This window comes from Empidonax traillii, unplaced genomic scaffold (assembly GCF_003031625.1).
Source record: "Empidonax traillii isolate 1590-97213 ecotype Southwest subspecies unplaced genomic scaffold, ASM303162v1 scaffold257:size1394852, whole genome shotgun sequence".
Classification (NCBI taxonomy): Eukaryota; Metazoa; Chordata; class Aves; order Passeriformes; family Tyrannidae; genus Empidonax; species Empidonax traillii.
Window position 1 is genome coordinate 989,004 of NW_020955450.1, and position 14,908 is coordinate 1,003,911.

At 39.2% G+C, this 14,908-nt stretch overlaps 1 protein-coding gene across 2 annotated transcripts in view; it reads left to right on the forward strand.

The window, feature by feature from the left end:
* Window positions 1–14,908, forward strand: part of CPQ (carboxypeptidase Q) — a 149,870-nt gene that overhangs the window by 86,294 nt on the left and 48,668 nt on the right. For both annotated transcript variants that reach the window (XM_027889272.1, XM_027889273.1), the window contains exon 5: window positions 5,885–5,996. In XM_027889272.1, coding sequence (XP_027745073.1) covers window positions 5,885–5,996 — 112 coding nt within the window. The remainder of the gene's footprint in view (window positions 1–5,884; window positions 5,997–14,908) is intronic.

Below are 14,908 nucleotides of genomic sequence, written 5' to 3' on the forward strand. Positions count from 1 at the left end.
TCCAGGAGATCTCACTGCTGTCACGCAAAGGGCAGTGTCCTCTCATCACCCTTCCATCCTGCAACCGTCATTTGCAGGCCCCTGGATGTGAACCATCCACCGTGTCTCTGGGAACGCAAGGAGACAGCAGCACCTCTCACCCTCCTGCAATTCCCCATGCTTTGTGTTCTGGTGTTTAAGCCATCACTTTGTCATAACTTCCTTCATCCACGGTGGGTTCCTGCACTTCTGGGAATGCCTGAAGTTAGTGCTGCATTGAGAAGTTTTTTGTGCAGCTTAAGAGGGAAGCAACATGTACAGGAAAGAGGAATAAAAATATTTTGTGCACATTGAAAAAATTAGTAACAAATAAGAATATTAATAAAGCCCTGTGAGAAACAAAAGGATAATCCTAGCAAAATTCTGAGAAAACTTGTGCATGTGCCAAGAATGCAGAATAAGCCATAGAAATAAAAAGATGCTACAGTAATCAAATGAAAGATTGAGTGTTCTAGCATACTACACAATTAAATCCTTTAGGCAGCAGTGGAAGAAATGGCAAGAACCTGGCAGCATCAGAAGGTCTCTGTCATGGGCTGGAGTTGCAGCTGTGGGTCTGACTGTGAGAGGAGGAAGTTTTTGCCATCACGGAAGAAACTGATCCACCTCCCACTACGGAGTAGCAAGGACAAGAGGCTTCACTAGTTGTCTGATGGTTGATCTGATAGGTCACGTGACTGTAGAAGTGGGATGATGAGACACTTTCAGGAGAACTGATTACGTGATCAGCACTCCTTTTAGTATGTGTAGTGGTGAGGGACAGTGGTGTGGCAAGAAGCAAAAATTTCATTTCCATTGTGTTCAGCTGGTGGTGATGAACAATTAAAGCATCTGAAGGAGTGGTTCATGAGGCAGGTTTCTGAGCTGACAGCAGTCAAAATCCAGTTTGACTTCTGAATGCTGCAGTGAGGGCCCAGTAGGGCACATTTTACAAAAGCTCATGTTATAGTAGATACTAGAAAAAACATTTCCCTAAGAGTAAAGATTGAAGCAGTTTGTCCAAAGAGGCTGTGGCATCTCCATTACAGGAAGTGTTCAGAACTTGACTGGACAAAACTCTGGCTGATCAGATACAAGTTGAGTCTGCTGTGAGCAGGACATGGAAGTCAATGTATAGTCAGAGGTCCCTTCCAACCTCAAGTGTTCCCTGATGCTTGGTGTCTGGCACAGGGATGTAAGTGTTTGGTTTTGAAGCCTCCTCTGTTGTAGTCCTCTACTGTTATTACAGCCATCTAAGGGTTGTTTTGGCTTGCTTCCATCAGCAATCTTCTTGGAAAATTTTTTAAGTCAAGTCAATTTTTTTGAGGACAGTTGAGAGGTGGCTACTCAGGGTGTCTTTCAGGTCATTTTAGGTCATCAGAATGATCTAAGGTAGTGCTAGTGAAGCATGGTCCTGACTTAGTAAGGAATCCTCTAGCGTTCTTGAGAGAAAACAATAGTTGTCTTTTTTTTTTTTTTTAAATCTACTATTTTTACGGTTTTGGAAAGGGTAATGCATAGTATTACAGTGTACAAGTAGGACAGTTCTTGTAAATGCTTCAGTGAAAGAAGTAGCATTGGGCATTAGTGTTTATTTTAGCTGAGATTAATTCTGTTGCTGAGATTAATTTTGTTACTGAGAAAAGGAATTTCAGAGGTAAAATATTTGGGAATATTGCTGGATCTATAATAATGTGGAATCCTATATATCCCTAAAGTGAAAAATACATAAATACAAATATTATAGTTTATAAAATTATCTACTACATGTGTAAGGGAAGACTTCTTTTGGTAAGTGTACAAAAAGAAGTGTTTCTCTCTGCACATCAGCTCAGATGCCATTTCAGCTTTCATACAGGGCTATTGCAGAGATTTTTTGCTAATATTTGAACTAGAAAAAAAAAGCAGCTACAAGGATGATATTTCTGTTATGCCTGGTTTTGTTTATAGGTAGTTACTGTTATAATTTTTCCTCCTAAAACCTCTAGAAGCTAGTTGAATATATAAATTAAAATTCTTTTTTCAAAAGAGAGTATTATGAAGAGTGGTATTATTTCTGAAATGTTACAGCTCAGGAAACAGGAAATAAAAGATTCTGGAGGACTTTAATGTGAAAATGTTAAGTCTTAAAATCCAACATTTAATATGAAAATGGTAGTCATTTCAACATTTGGTTATCTTTTGAATGCTTATATAGTTTCTGTGTCTTGTTACATTTACTACAACTCCTTTATCAGTAATAATTTATTTTCAGACTAATTTTCTCCCTCACTGCCTTATATGCTGTAAATGATATCAGCCCATGCTATTTAACTACTCAGCAGTTTTGAGATTCACTTCAAACAGGGAGGTTTCATTGCAGTACTTTCCAAGAACACTTTTTTTCAATCACTTCTACTAAGTAGAGATTCAGCTTTAAAGAGTTTACTGTATATTGTGACACAGGGGCTCTTTGAAGGTTAATCAGCTTTTTAGCAATAATAGGGTTGGATTCTTGTGTGACTAAGTGAGTCACTTCTGTTTCATGTGCAGATCTATCATTTAATCAGAAGCCTGGAAGTTAAGACTTACTGCACTGCATATTAAGTAGAAAAGACAGTTGTTGTTTTAATAATTTTTTTCTTTCTGAACTTCACTGTATCTTTAGGACTGTAAATTAGTTGAGACAGCTAGACTGATTATTTAAGAACCATTCCTAATATGTGTAAAATCGAATAAAAGGAGCAGTCCAATGAAGTCATATTATTTGGACACCAAAGCTAGAAACTAATTTGAAGAAATATCTTTATATATACAAAATAAAATCCACTAAATGTGGTAATGTTCCTGATTTACATTTAAGGCATGATTTAATCCACTTGCAGTTTAACTGGGGGCAGTTAGTGTTGTCTTAAAGGCAGGTGAAGAAACACACCGATCTTTCTTAACGTATTTGTAGCCCAAACCAAATATTTGGGAAATGGTCAGGATAGACTTTTTTTCAAATAATGTCTATGGCTATCAGCATAATCAGTGAATCTTTCATTTTTGCAGCTGCTACAAAAGCATGATAGTTTTTAAAAAAAAAAAGTTCTCAAAAAGGTTTCACTTAGAAGTACAATGGTTGTATTTCTGCAATTGCTCTTGGCAACAGCTTCAGGAAATTTAAGTCAAAGTTCATCTATAAAATTATCTGACTTTCTCAATCCACTTGAACCTTGATCTGTTTTGGTGTAATGTTCTGGAGCTGGTAAAGATGCTTTACGATTGGAGTCTGTAACCCCAAATGAGATTACACCACTTTCTTCTGATGCAGAATTTCCTGCTGTTGCAGTATGTGTTGTTTCACAGAAATGAGGAGTAATTCCCTCTCAGACAATAGTGTTGAGACTGCTGCCAGGGAACAACATTACTGAGGTATTCTTTCACTGCTAAAAACAGGACATCACTTCTGTTGTAAACTTGGTTCTCTCTCAATGAGTTTACAAACTCATTGTAAATAATTCACTTCATCTTGAAGCTCTGTTTCCCAGGAGACAGAGTAGTTATCTTCTTAAAACCAATTTTTGTTTTAAGAACAAACCAACCTCATGTCGATTTTGAAGTTGCAAAATAGACGTCCTTTATACCACAGACAATCGAGCTTTCACTCAGAGCCTTTTCTGTTCTTTTAAAAAAATTATTATTATTTGTGAATTCCTTATTGAGCGGGCTGTATTGAGTGAGTCTGCATCAATGGTGGTGTTTGAGCTCTCTCCTCCATAGGGTGTTTGCAGTGAGGCTGCACATGCATGAATGAACACCAAGCAGAGTTCATTCGTGCATCGCCCTCACCACCTGCAAGTGCACTTGTGTGTGTGTGTGTGCTTAGTCGTCCCTTATAAGAAAACAAAAGAGCAAGGAGTACCACACTGAGCACTTCTCTGCTCTCATTTCAGAAAGGTTTGTACCTCCAAAGCTGGCATGGCTTTTCTCAGATGATCTAGTCTCGAGCTATGTTGCTATTGTAGTAGAGGGCTGCTGCAGATTAAGTACTTCTACTGCAGGGCAATGTCCCTGGAAAACATGCTGTTTGCAGTCTTTCATGCTGAGAGGATCATGACATTAAATCACAGGAATACCACTGTGTAATTCTGAGGCTTTTGCAGAGGGGCTTAGCATCCAAATTTAAGCACTCTTGAAGGAGGGGAGGTTTTGAAATAAAGGTTGCAGCATGTGTATGTACTACCCAGAAAAATCAGTCTGTGCTGGAAAGAAATGTTGAGTTAAGGGTGGATAAGCAGAAAAGAGAGTTGAGACATCTGAGAAGGAAAGAGTAAGCTGCTCTTCAGATTTTGATGACAAGCTTTTCCTGCTTCTAAGGCATTAGTCTTTCTGTTTTTTATAACACACACATTTATAAACATCTCACAGTGTATCTTCTAAATTTAGAGGGGTTTGGTGCATTCTGATTGGACTCAAGGCAGTACAGCAGATATTACTAGTGCTTTCTCATGGCCCTTGTTTAATACTAAGGGTATTTACCTGATTTTAGAGCATATTCTGAGTTGGAAGTGACCCACAAGGATCATCAAGTCCAACTCTTAACTGAATAGCCCATACAGGGATCAAACCCTGTTTGCGTTAACACCTGTTGGCGTTATTAGCACCAGGCTCTAACCAACTGAGCTAATCTCAGAGTCATTTTGTGCTTACTTAGATGAAAAACCACTGTTGTTTGATGAGCACTTGATACTTTTTGTATTGCCGTGATCTTAGTCCATTTTTTTTTGTAGTCACTGAAAACACACTAAGATTTATCTCTTGTGAAGAGGAAAAAAAGAAAGATCTTAATGTTTGGACCGCAAGTTCTTGATTGACATCAGCACGGCTAGTTCTGGGCAGGACACAGGTGGATGCTCCAGGGTCTCCTTCAGTTTTTTCTTAGGGCTGAGCTCTCATAGGTTGAGCACTTCCACTCTATCCCAAGGGTAATTTTTACTGGTACCGGTTCTTCAAAGACTACTAGGGCTATGCAGTGGCTCCTGCTCTTGTTTTTGTGCTATTGCATCATTTTACCACACTGCCTGCTTGGGTCAGAGTCTTTGTCTCTGCTTGACCTCTCCATTGCAATCATAGATCCACTAGCCCTTCAGCTTTAGGTACAGTCATGGAACTGTCTCACTTCTGGTATTGCTCTGATGCTGCTTGTCAACATTTGAAGAGTTCAGGTCTGAAAATGAATGTTCCTGGAGATGAGTGTACTACTATTCTGTACTGTAGCCACAAAACTTTTTTTGCAGAAAATCCATCTTGGACTTGCTATCATGTTTTAAATAACCATTTAAAATATCCTTATGACTAATGGAGCTATAAAATACCTTGTCATTGTTGTAGCACATAGGGGATCCAGTAATAAATTAGAGGTCCTCGGTGACAAACAGCATAGATAAAACAGCATAATAAAACAAAACCTCTGGGAATGCTTCAGTCTAAGTTCCTATTTCTTCCTTACACACCCAAAAATAATCACATTTCATGCCTAAGGGCTTAAACAGATGGAATATGAAAGAAATTTTCACCATTCAGCAATGTAGTAATCCTGCATCTCTGGAAAGTATGTACTTTCTTAATGTACTAACCAAATTGTTTCATTTAAACATTTCTCACAGTGTATTTATTTTGACTTAGGCAATGGCTTGAAGCAGTAGGATGAAGTTGGTCTTCCCAGATTTATATTCAGAAACCAGGAAACAATATTTTCGTTTTATTTGAATTATTTCTTTCTTCCCTTTCTAAACTAATTAGCCAACTTTATGACAAAATCATTAAAATGCTTAAATGCTAAACAGACTTTTCTGATTCAGTGTTTTAATGTAGATATGTTTTCTCGTAACTGCTTTTCTAGATTGTATTGGTGAGTGGACATCTGGACAGCTGGGACGTTGGGCAGGGAGCTATGGATGACGGTGGTGGAGCATTTATATCATGGGAAGCATTATCACTCATTAAGGATCTGGGTAAATATTTAATTTTTAAATCTTTTCAATGCATTACATTTCCAGGATATTTTGTGTGATGTCTAAACTGGATTTTCTGTATTAACCATCTCTCTGAGCACAAATACTCAATACTTTTCATGTTTTTCTACTAAACTCCTCCTTTCATCACATGGGTCTTTCAAAAACAGCACATCAGTCAATGATCTAGAAAGTACTTTGAGCCTGCAGGTTCATGATCATCATAGAATGAAAGTTCATTGTAAGATATAATATCTAAGTAGTTTAGAAGGAAGTCACTCCTTTTCATTTTGTCTTAACAGGTTTCACTCTATTAATGAAGATGAAGATTTATGAAGTCACAGATAGCCTTCTGGTATTTTCTCTGCCCTTTTAGCAAACTATTAATTCAACATATTCTTAAATCTTTCACTGTCCTACATGTTGCTTTTACAGTGGCTACTTCCCAAACCCTTACCTCACCCTTGATAACTTCTCAAGACAATTTCATCTCTCAAGAGCTTGTAACTAGGACTGGATCCAGGCAATGATCCTGCCTCTAGTCTTTTCCCTTCTGTCTACATATAAATATATTATAAACTCTACAGAAGTTCATGTTTGCGATGTATATGTTTCTGTGGGGTTGCTTTTGCCTAGACTGTTATTCCTAAATAAATTTATATCCTGCTCAACTTATTTCACCAAATAGTGATAGATACATGCGTACTATCCAACTGGTGCATTCTCAGTTTTTCACTGGAGGGCTGATTTCCTGATTAGGTTGCCTTTATGTTGGTGTGTTCTTGAGATCTGCTTTGGATTGTGAGAGCTCATTTCCTTGGCAAATATAATCCAGGTCAGCAGAAGCACGGACTTCCGTCTCATCACTACAGGGATACACTTCTGTCAAGCCTGGCTTAGCCATGGTGACCTCTCAAATGTTGTGGGCTCGTATGTCTTGTCAAGCACCATTTGACACTGAAGCCTTGTACTCTGTAGTATCCTGCAAGAATAGGTTTGTGGGAAGCAAAGCCACGTGCTGTTCCCAGGGATCAGTTCTTTGAATCATTCTTGTTAACCAGCCAAGAAACAAGGTGACTGGATTCTGGAATTTGGCCTCTTGATCAGCTGGACTCTTCTGAAGTTGATATTCTAGCACACTGTCATCCCTGAGCTTGCTGGTTTTGGTTCTCCAGAATTTCTGCTCAGCAGGAGTGAAATTAAACCCTCCTGCTGTCAGTGCTAAATGTAGAAAAGAAGAGAAAGAGGAAAAGGCAGCTTCTAGCCTGGATATTTCTGTTTCAGTAATGTGATGGATAAAATACCAGTGTGGATTTGCTCAGCCTACCACCTCTTAGTTTGCATAGCCTCCCCTGTGTGGGACCTGAAAGGCCAATTTTTTCTACTCATGGGCTTCATCTGACTTGGAGGTAGAAGTGGCTGCAGACAGTGTGGTATTGTGGAAGAACTTGGTCTCTGTGTGTCTACCTAGGGTGTATTTCGTGGGAGAGATTGTCCATACAGTAAGATGATATAGGGCCAGTGTACGTGCAAGAGGGAGCTATGGTTGCACAGCCATCACCTATGTTCTTCAGACACCCACACTCTCAAAGTTTGGTCTGCTGTCCTCTTTTCCCAGTCTGCTGTGGCATAGTGTGATTTCTGGTCTCCTGCAAATTCAAGTCTTACTGCTTGATCTGTAGTTCTTGGCTGGTTTTACTTCCATATGGGCTTCTCCTCAAAACTAGTTCAGAACAGTCTTTTTAGGTTGTCCAGTTGATATCCAAGGTTGTTTTTTCCCCTTCATCAGATGGAATCTATTTTTTCTCCGTACTCCCTTTTTCCAGAACTGTAACCTGTGGTCAAGAGGAATGTACCACATATTCCTTAGAAACTAAAATCATCTGCTGCTCCTGCTCTTAGCTCTGGCGGCCTTTAAGTAATAAACTAGCTTTCCCTACTTCCCAGCGCAAGGATTTCTGGACTTGAACAATCTCAGTCTTTCATGAAGAACTCTTTTTAGACAAACTCTGTCATGTGATTAACCACTCTCATATTGCAGTGGTGAACATCAGACATCCCTGTGAGTTCCTATTCCTTTATTTTGCATTATTTGAACCTTTAATCTCTCATTTCCCAGTCTTGGAATGATTGAAATATCAGTCTATAACTCAAAGTGCATTTAGGTTTTTATTCTTTTAAAAGTAAACTAAATAGAATTCTTCTACAGAAGAATCTGGGTCTACGCTTTCTTTTAGTGTTTTTAATCCTTTTTTTTTGTGATACTTGGAAAATTGTCTGTTTCCTCCACCTTCAAGAAAAAAAAATTATTCTACTGTTGCCACTGTATTCCATTCAGAATAAACTGGTTTGTGTCTCTAAAGGGCAAGTTCACGGTGGCATTGCATAATTCTTATTCACTGGGTTTCCCTTCACGCATGACTGAAATTCATCACTTTCTTCTTGTGCAAATATTTGATTTCCTCTGGTAGTAGCCTGTGTGTTTGCTGTGTGACCTGTGGTGAAATGCCGTTCTCTCAGCTGGGAAATGCCAGAGCCTTTGCTGATGCCCTCTGTTGTGGGCAGCTCTTCTTGTCTTGTGTTCTGCAGGAACATAAGGCTGGGGGAGGACTTCTGGGTCATCACATCTAACCTGTAGGTGACCAAAGGGCCTTTCATAAACTGCCCTCCATAGCAGATTGGTTAATGCAGATTTTATATCTTATTCTGTACGTCAAATATGTCAAAAAAAAAAAAAAAAAGGACAGCAAAATAACAAGGTTTGCAGATTGTGTGAGAAACAAATTAACAAGTTTTATTTAAAACCAATTCCATAGATTGTGTTTTGAGTGAGCATTGTGGTTTGAATTGTGGAGGCTTTGTTTAATATGGTTTTCGACTCAGATAAATTTAGTCTTAGATTTGTCCACCAAGTACATTTGAAAGGAGGATAAGCCAACTCAATTGTCTCTATGCATGTGTAGAAAATTTTCACTGCGTACTGGGAGTCTTAAAGCCGTGGTGCGTTGTGTAGCCATAAAAACTGTCTGTGTTTACCAGGGCATAACTGATCTTACAACTGTGGTGATATGATCCTCAAGCTGAAGTGAGCATTCTGAAATACGAATTCTAGAGTATAAAGTTTATATTGTGTAGTGAGAAATACTGCCAGTACTTCTGCCATGGGACAGGTTTAGTGAAAGCAAGATAGTAGAACACCATTGAAGCAATTTTTTTCAGTGATGATATAACAGCACTTCATTATGATATTGTTGTGACCCTTGGACACGGCTGGTTAATTGGGATTTTGATTATTCTCTGTAATATTTGAAGAATGATTATAATTTAAATACAATTCCATACTTTCAACGTAACCTTCTCCCAAAACTATTTAATAGCTATTGGCTTAGGACCAAATAAATGAAATTACTGAAAAATTATTAAAATTATCATTTAAGATGTTCAGATTTTATTTTAAACAATACAGTTTGTTTTCTTGCCTCAAGTAAATTTTTTAATAGTTTTTCCTTTTATTTCAAAGTGCTCCTCTCCCATCCTTTCAAGCCTGTGGCAAGGATTCGTCTTGCTCAGGACTAATACTTGTGTGCATTGAATTTGAGCAAGAAGCAGCTAGTATATATCTGGTAGTTTCAGAGCCTTAGCCAGTGCTGCCTCTTTGTTCCTAGTCAAGCTATTTGGCTGAGGGACATTTCCCAGCTGAGGCCACAGGTGTTCTGGCTTGCTTCAACCCTGAGGAGCACTCTGCCACGGTCACCTCACATTCCAGTGCTGGAAATGTGGGACTTTCATCCCTAAGGGGAACTTGAGGGAACTGAATAACGACAATGATAGAGAAAGGTCTTAGAAGGTGGTCATATGGCAGTGTCAGCTTTCCAAATGTAGTATTTTGAGTCTTCTAGAGCAGAGATCCCACTGGAGTTAGGGATGCAGTCGATTTTGATGAATGAATTTCACTGCTTCCTTCTGACAAACTTCAGAAGTGATAACTGTTGTGTCTCTTTTTAATTAAAACAGCTGGAGTCAATTTTTTTTCCTGTTTAGAAGAGAAGCCTGGTGGGGCTTCTACTTGCCACTACACTCTAGTTTGTTTTCAGAGTCTCATCTCTGCTGGCACAGGAGGAATCAATAGTCAACAGACCCTTTGTTCACATGACAGGTTTCTTTCAGCATTTAACCATAAACTCTCTCTCCTTGTTCAGAAATGTGTTTTCTACCTCTCCCTGTGGGCTGTGTTTGGGGCTCACTTGCTTCATCACTAGTCAGCTCTTGGTTCCCTGCCAAGCGCAGAGGTGCACATCTATCCATCAGCTGCTGCCCAACCTGTGTGTTTACGGGGGTTATCTTCAGAAAGCAATGGCTGTGCTGTGAATTAACCAAATGATAAACTTGTCCTCTTCCACTTCAGTTGCTTCCACTGCAACCAGTGTAAGATGTTGCCAGTTATTGTTAATTGAACTCCTGCTTCTATTGAAGTAGCTGGTATAGACTTCAGGAAAGGCTGGGCTCCAGTGACCGCTGTAGTGATGGGTTGTGGTACAAAGTAAAGCAGTCCCTGTTTTTGCTATTGTCTTCTGCACTGAGCTCATATTTGCATGCCATGTTAGACCAGGAAGTCTCCTGCTTGGACTGTGCCTCAAAGTGCTCCTGAGAGTCCTGTTCTTCCAAGTAAGAAAATATTTGCTATGGGGAGCTGCCAGAGCCAGTGAATACCAGGAGTCAAGTAGATGAACAGGGGACATTTTCCTCTTCCACACCCCGGGCACGATGCCTGATGCCATTTCTGCTGGAGTAGCCTGATGACGGAAGGATGAATGTTGACAAAATCTAATCCCAGTCATCACACCTTTTACACAGCTTTCCTGCATTCCTAGACGATGATGTATATACACATGAGAAAGGGAGAAATGTATGGTGATAGGTACTATGTGTAGTCCCATCTCTTTGTCAGCATTATGGGGAAATGGAGTTTCATCAGTCAGCTTTCCTATGGATGTAGGCATGAATCTGGCACAACCAGATTTCTGTTTCATGGGAGAAAGGTACAGAAAATGATAGAAATGTTTTTAAAACAATGAATATAAGAATTTTAATGTACTACCTGAATTACTTTTTATGTAATTCATAGGAATTACAGAGGAAGTTGATTAGACAGTTTTTCCCCCTTAAAACTTATTTAAAAGTGAAACTGTAACTCTCATCTGAATTATACCCGTGAACTAATGCAACTGGAAAATCATTAGACAGATTTTTATGCAGTTCACTGTAGTCTTTGTATGAAGTTACATTTCTCCAGCCCAAATTCACTGGCTAATATATGAGGACTAAAGATACGTTTTATTAAAAATATGGTCACTGGAGTAATTCCTGTTCTGCTAGTTTAATTGAAGTCATATAACTGCAATTTTAATGTACTTGCCAAAAATTTTGTAAAAAACTTTTCTGAATTTCCTATAACTGGTGGCGAAGTTACTTACTGTCTAGAAGATACATTGTGAAACAAAATTGACTGCTTTTACTGTCGGTGTTTTTTTTCTTTAATCAAGTATGCCTGAAATTAACTCCTTGTTCTTACTTTCCACTTTCCCAAAGTTGCCTATTTTATTCTGACCACCTTTTCAAATCTATTAAATCTACTTGGTAGGAAATGTCTGCATATGTTGTTACACTACAAATGCATATATTCCTTCATTTTAACATTTGGCTGAATGCATATTTGGCAAGTACTTAAATCTTCAATTTTCATACTATGTTGACATAGCAGAGGGGTGACTGCAAACCTAAAAACTTGTTAATCTGGTGGTAAATTTAGACATAACAGCCCTCCATAGCAATTTTGCCCTATGTCTTGTGGACTGTTGCTTCTTTGCAAGCTTTAATTTACCTGGGAAATTCAAGATAAAATCTGAGCTTTGTTTATCTATAAAAATCTTAAAAGTCTGGCAGTAGAAGCTGTTGTGGGTTATGGTGTTTTTTCAAATATGTAACATGGCTGACATGGTGAAATGCTGAAATCCTTTACGAATGAAGTCAGGGGAATCTCGTCCTTACTGTAATTTTTTTTAAGGTATAAATTTTCAATATGAAGACACAAGTGTGGCTAGTGCATTTCCTGACTCATGGGTTCTTGGAACAGTTTAACAGATTTGGGTTTTTTCTGATCCACAGAGAGGGGCAGCAGAGGCAGAACGCAGAGCTACCACTCGGTAAGATCAAACCACACCTGATATTTGTAATCCCAGAGAGTGCAGGAGTGGAGCCCTGGATTGCCTTTTCTGCTCCACAATTTGATGAGATCTCCAAACACTTTTGTGTTCCTAAAGAGGAATAAGATGTGTTTTAAAGGTGGACAGTGTCCTTTTCCTTTTGTGGGACTTGGAGAACATATTGACAGGACCAGAGCAGGGCACGGGGTGGAGAAGTCTTCTGCTGACTCTGGGCTTTGCTGTTTTACGCAGGCGAGTAATGTGTTTCCTTTTCTTCTTCTTCTCCATTTTTTTTTCTTTTTTTTTTTTTTTTTTTTTTTTTTTTTTTTTTTTTTTTTTTTTTTTTTTTTTTTTTTTTTTTTTTTTTTTTTTTTTTTTTTTTTTTTTTTTTTTTTTTTTTTTTTTTTTTTTTTTTTTTTTTTTTTTTTTTTTTTTTTTTTTTTTTTTTTTTGTGGACATGATTTATATTGGCTTCATGACACTGCACTAACCAGTTCTTTTTTTAAAACCCCATATGCAGAAGAGCACATTTTGCAGCACTTATCATCTGAACTGCCCCCAAGCTGTGCTGCTGGGTGCAGGAAGGTGTCCACAGAGAACCTTCCCTCTGGCAGTGTTGCCGCCTGACTTGCAGCCCAATGCAATGGGCTCTGGGCTTGGTTTCCCTCTTCTCCCCTTCATGTCCCCAGTCAAAAGGCTTAATCCATGTTATTTTTAGTTCCTAGACTTGCAAATCATTCACAGCTTTCCCCTCCACTCTTGAATACCCAGCTCCTTCCTTGACATTTCCTCTTGGATATTGCATTGCTTTTTAAAAATAAATCTATCTAAAACCTCTCACATTTCCCACCTCCACTCATCTGTAAATCTGCCCTTCTGCCGTTAACTCATCAGCCTCCCTAAAAACAGGAAAAGAAAATTGCTTGGGTAATCTCAGTGTCTTGCTGCACTGCTGTCAAAGCCACTGACGCTCTGTAAGCCAAGTCCTTCTCTAGCCTGGCTCACCTTGGGCATTGCTGTCCCCCTGTGCCCTCTTTGCAGGGGCCTGTCCAGACAGCTGCCCACAGTCTATGCCAGTGGCAGAGTTGTGTCCTCTTAGCCCCTGAAACATGTTTCTGAGCAAGCTGTCAGCCCCAGGCGAGAGTGAGCTGCAGTATCAAGCTTGGCTCCTCTCTCCACTTGTATTTCGTCCTCTCCAGCCCCAGACCTGCCCATTTTCTGTCTTCCTGTGATCCCGTGTCTCTTCTCCTCCAGACCTCATCTCTCCTTACTCCCTTCAAGTCTCAGTTTTACTCACTTTACAATGATATTTTATGCAGTACTTTGTCTTCAGTGTGCAAACAGAACCTGTCAACAGACAAAAATCAAGGATATTGCACTGCATTAAACTGATGTAAGAAGAAAACAAAGGCAGTTTCCCAAGCGAAAAGCTGTTTCCCATCTATAATTTGAGCTTCACTAGAGAATTAGAAATAAGTCATAGTCAAGGTTTAAGTAGTAGTAAAAGGTTTTTTTGAGGTGTGCTTTGCTTTTAACTTTGCAGTCCTGCCAAGAAGGACTTGGGGATGCTGGTGAATGAGAAGCTGGACATGATCTGGCAATATGTACTTGTAGACCAGAAAGTCAAACATGTCCTGGGCTACATCAAAAGAAATATGGCCAGCAGAGTGAGAAAGGTGATTCTACCCCTCTGCTCTGCCCTCATGAGACCCCACCTGAAGTAGCTGCATCCAGCTCTGAGGACCCCAGCATAAGAAGGATGTGGACCTGCTGGAGCATGTCCAGAGAAGGGCCATGAAGATGATTAGAGAGATAGAGAATTTCTCACATGAGGAAAGGCTAAGAGAATTGGGATTGTTCAGCCTGGAAAAGAGACAGTTTAGGGGTGACCTAATTGCAGCCTTCCAGTACCTGAAGGGGGCCTACAAGAAAGATGAAAAGAGTCTTATTTACAAAACCATGTAGTGGCAGGAAAAGGAGCACTGGCTTCAAAATGAAAGTGAGTAGGTTTAGACAAGATATTGGGATATCTTGTCTAAAGTATATTCTTTACTGTGATGGTGGTGAGGCACTGGAACAGGCTGCCCAGGTAAGTTGTGGATGCAACCTGGTCTACTGAAAACTGTCCCTGCAGAGAGGGGGGGGGGGGTTGGAACTAGATGATCTTTAAGGTCCCTTCCAACCCAAGCCATTCTACGATTCTATTATTTTCTCTGTTAAATCATTAATTGTCATTCAATTAAAAATATTTCTTCTCAAATAAAAGTCTGACTAGACACACTTTTGTGAGATCAGTTGTCTAAACCATACAGGGTGGTATTTCTAGTAGCAGAATGAAAGCCAAAGCCCTGCTGGTTTAGAATAGAGACTTTTTCTTTTTCTTCAGAGGAAAAAGTCTGGATGTTTAATTAGCTGTGTTATTACTTTCATCCTATTAATTGAATTTAGCCAGGGAAACAGGTTGCTAGGGGTAAGAGCCTTTTCTCTAAAACAGTGCTTGCCCATACCACGGCATACATGAATCAGATAATAGTCTTTTAAAATGGAAGCAGATTGTACCACTGTTTTTGATGATGAGCTCTTATCTTCTTAAGCAAAATGTGGAGTACTGGTTTTATTTTTATCTTAAACTGTGGCAGAGGTTTTGGAAATTCCAGGCATTCTATGAGAAGTATCTGCATGATAGAAATATCCCAACTAATGTCACAC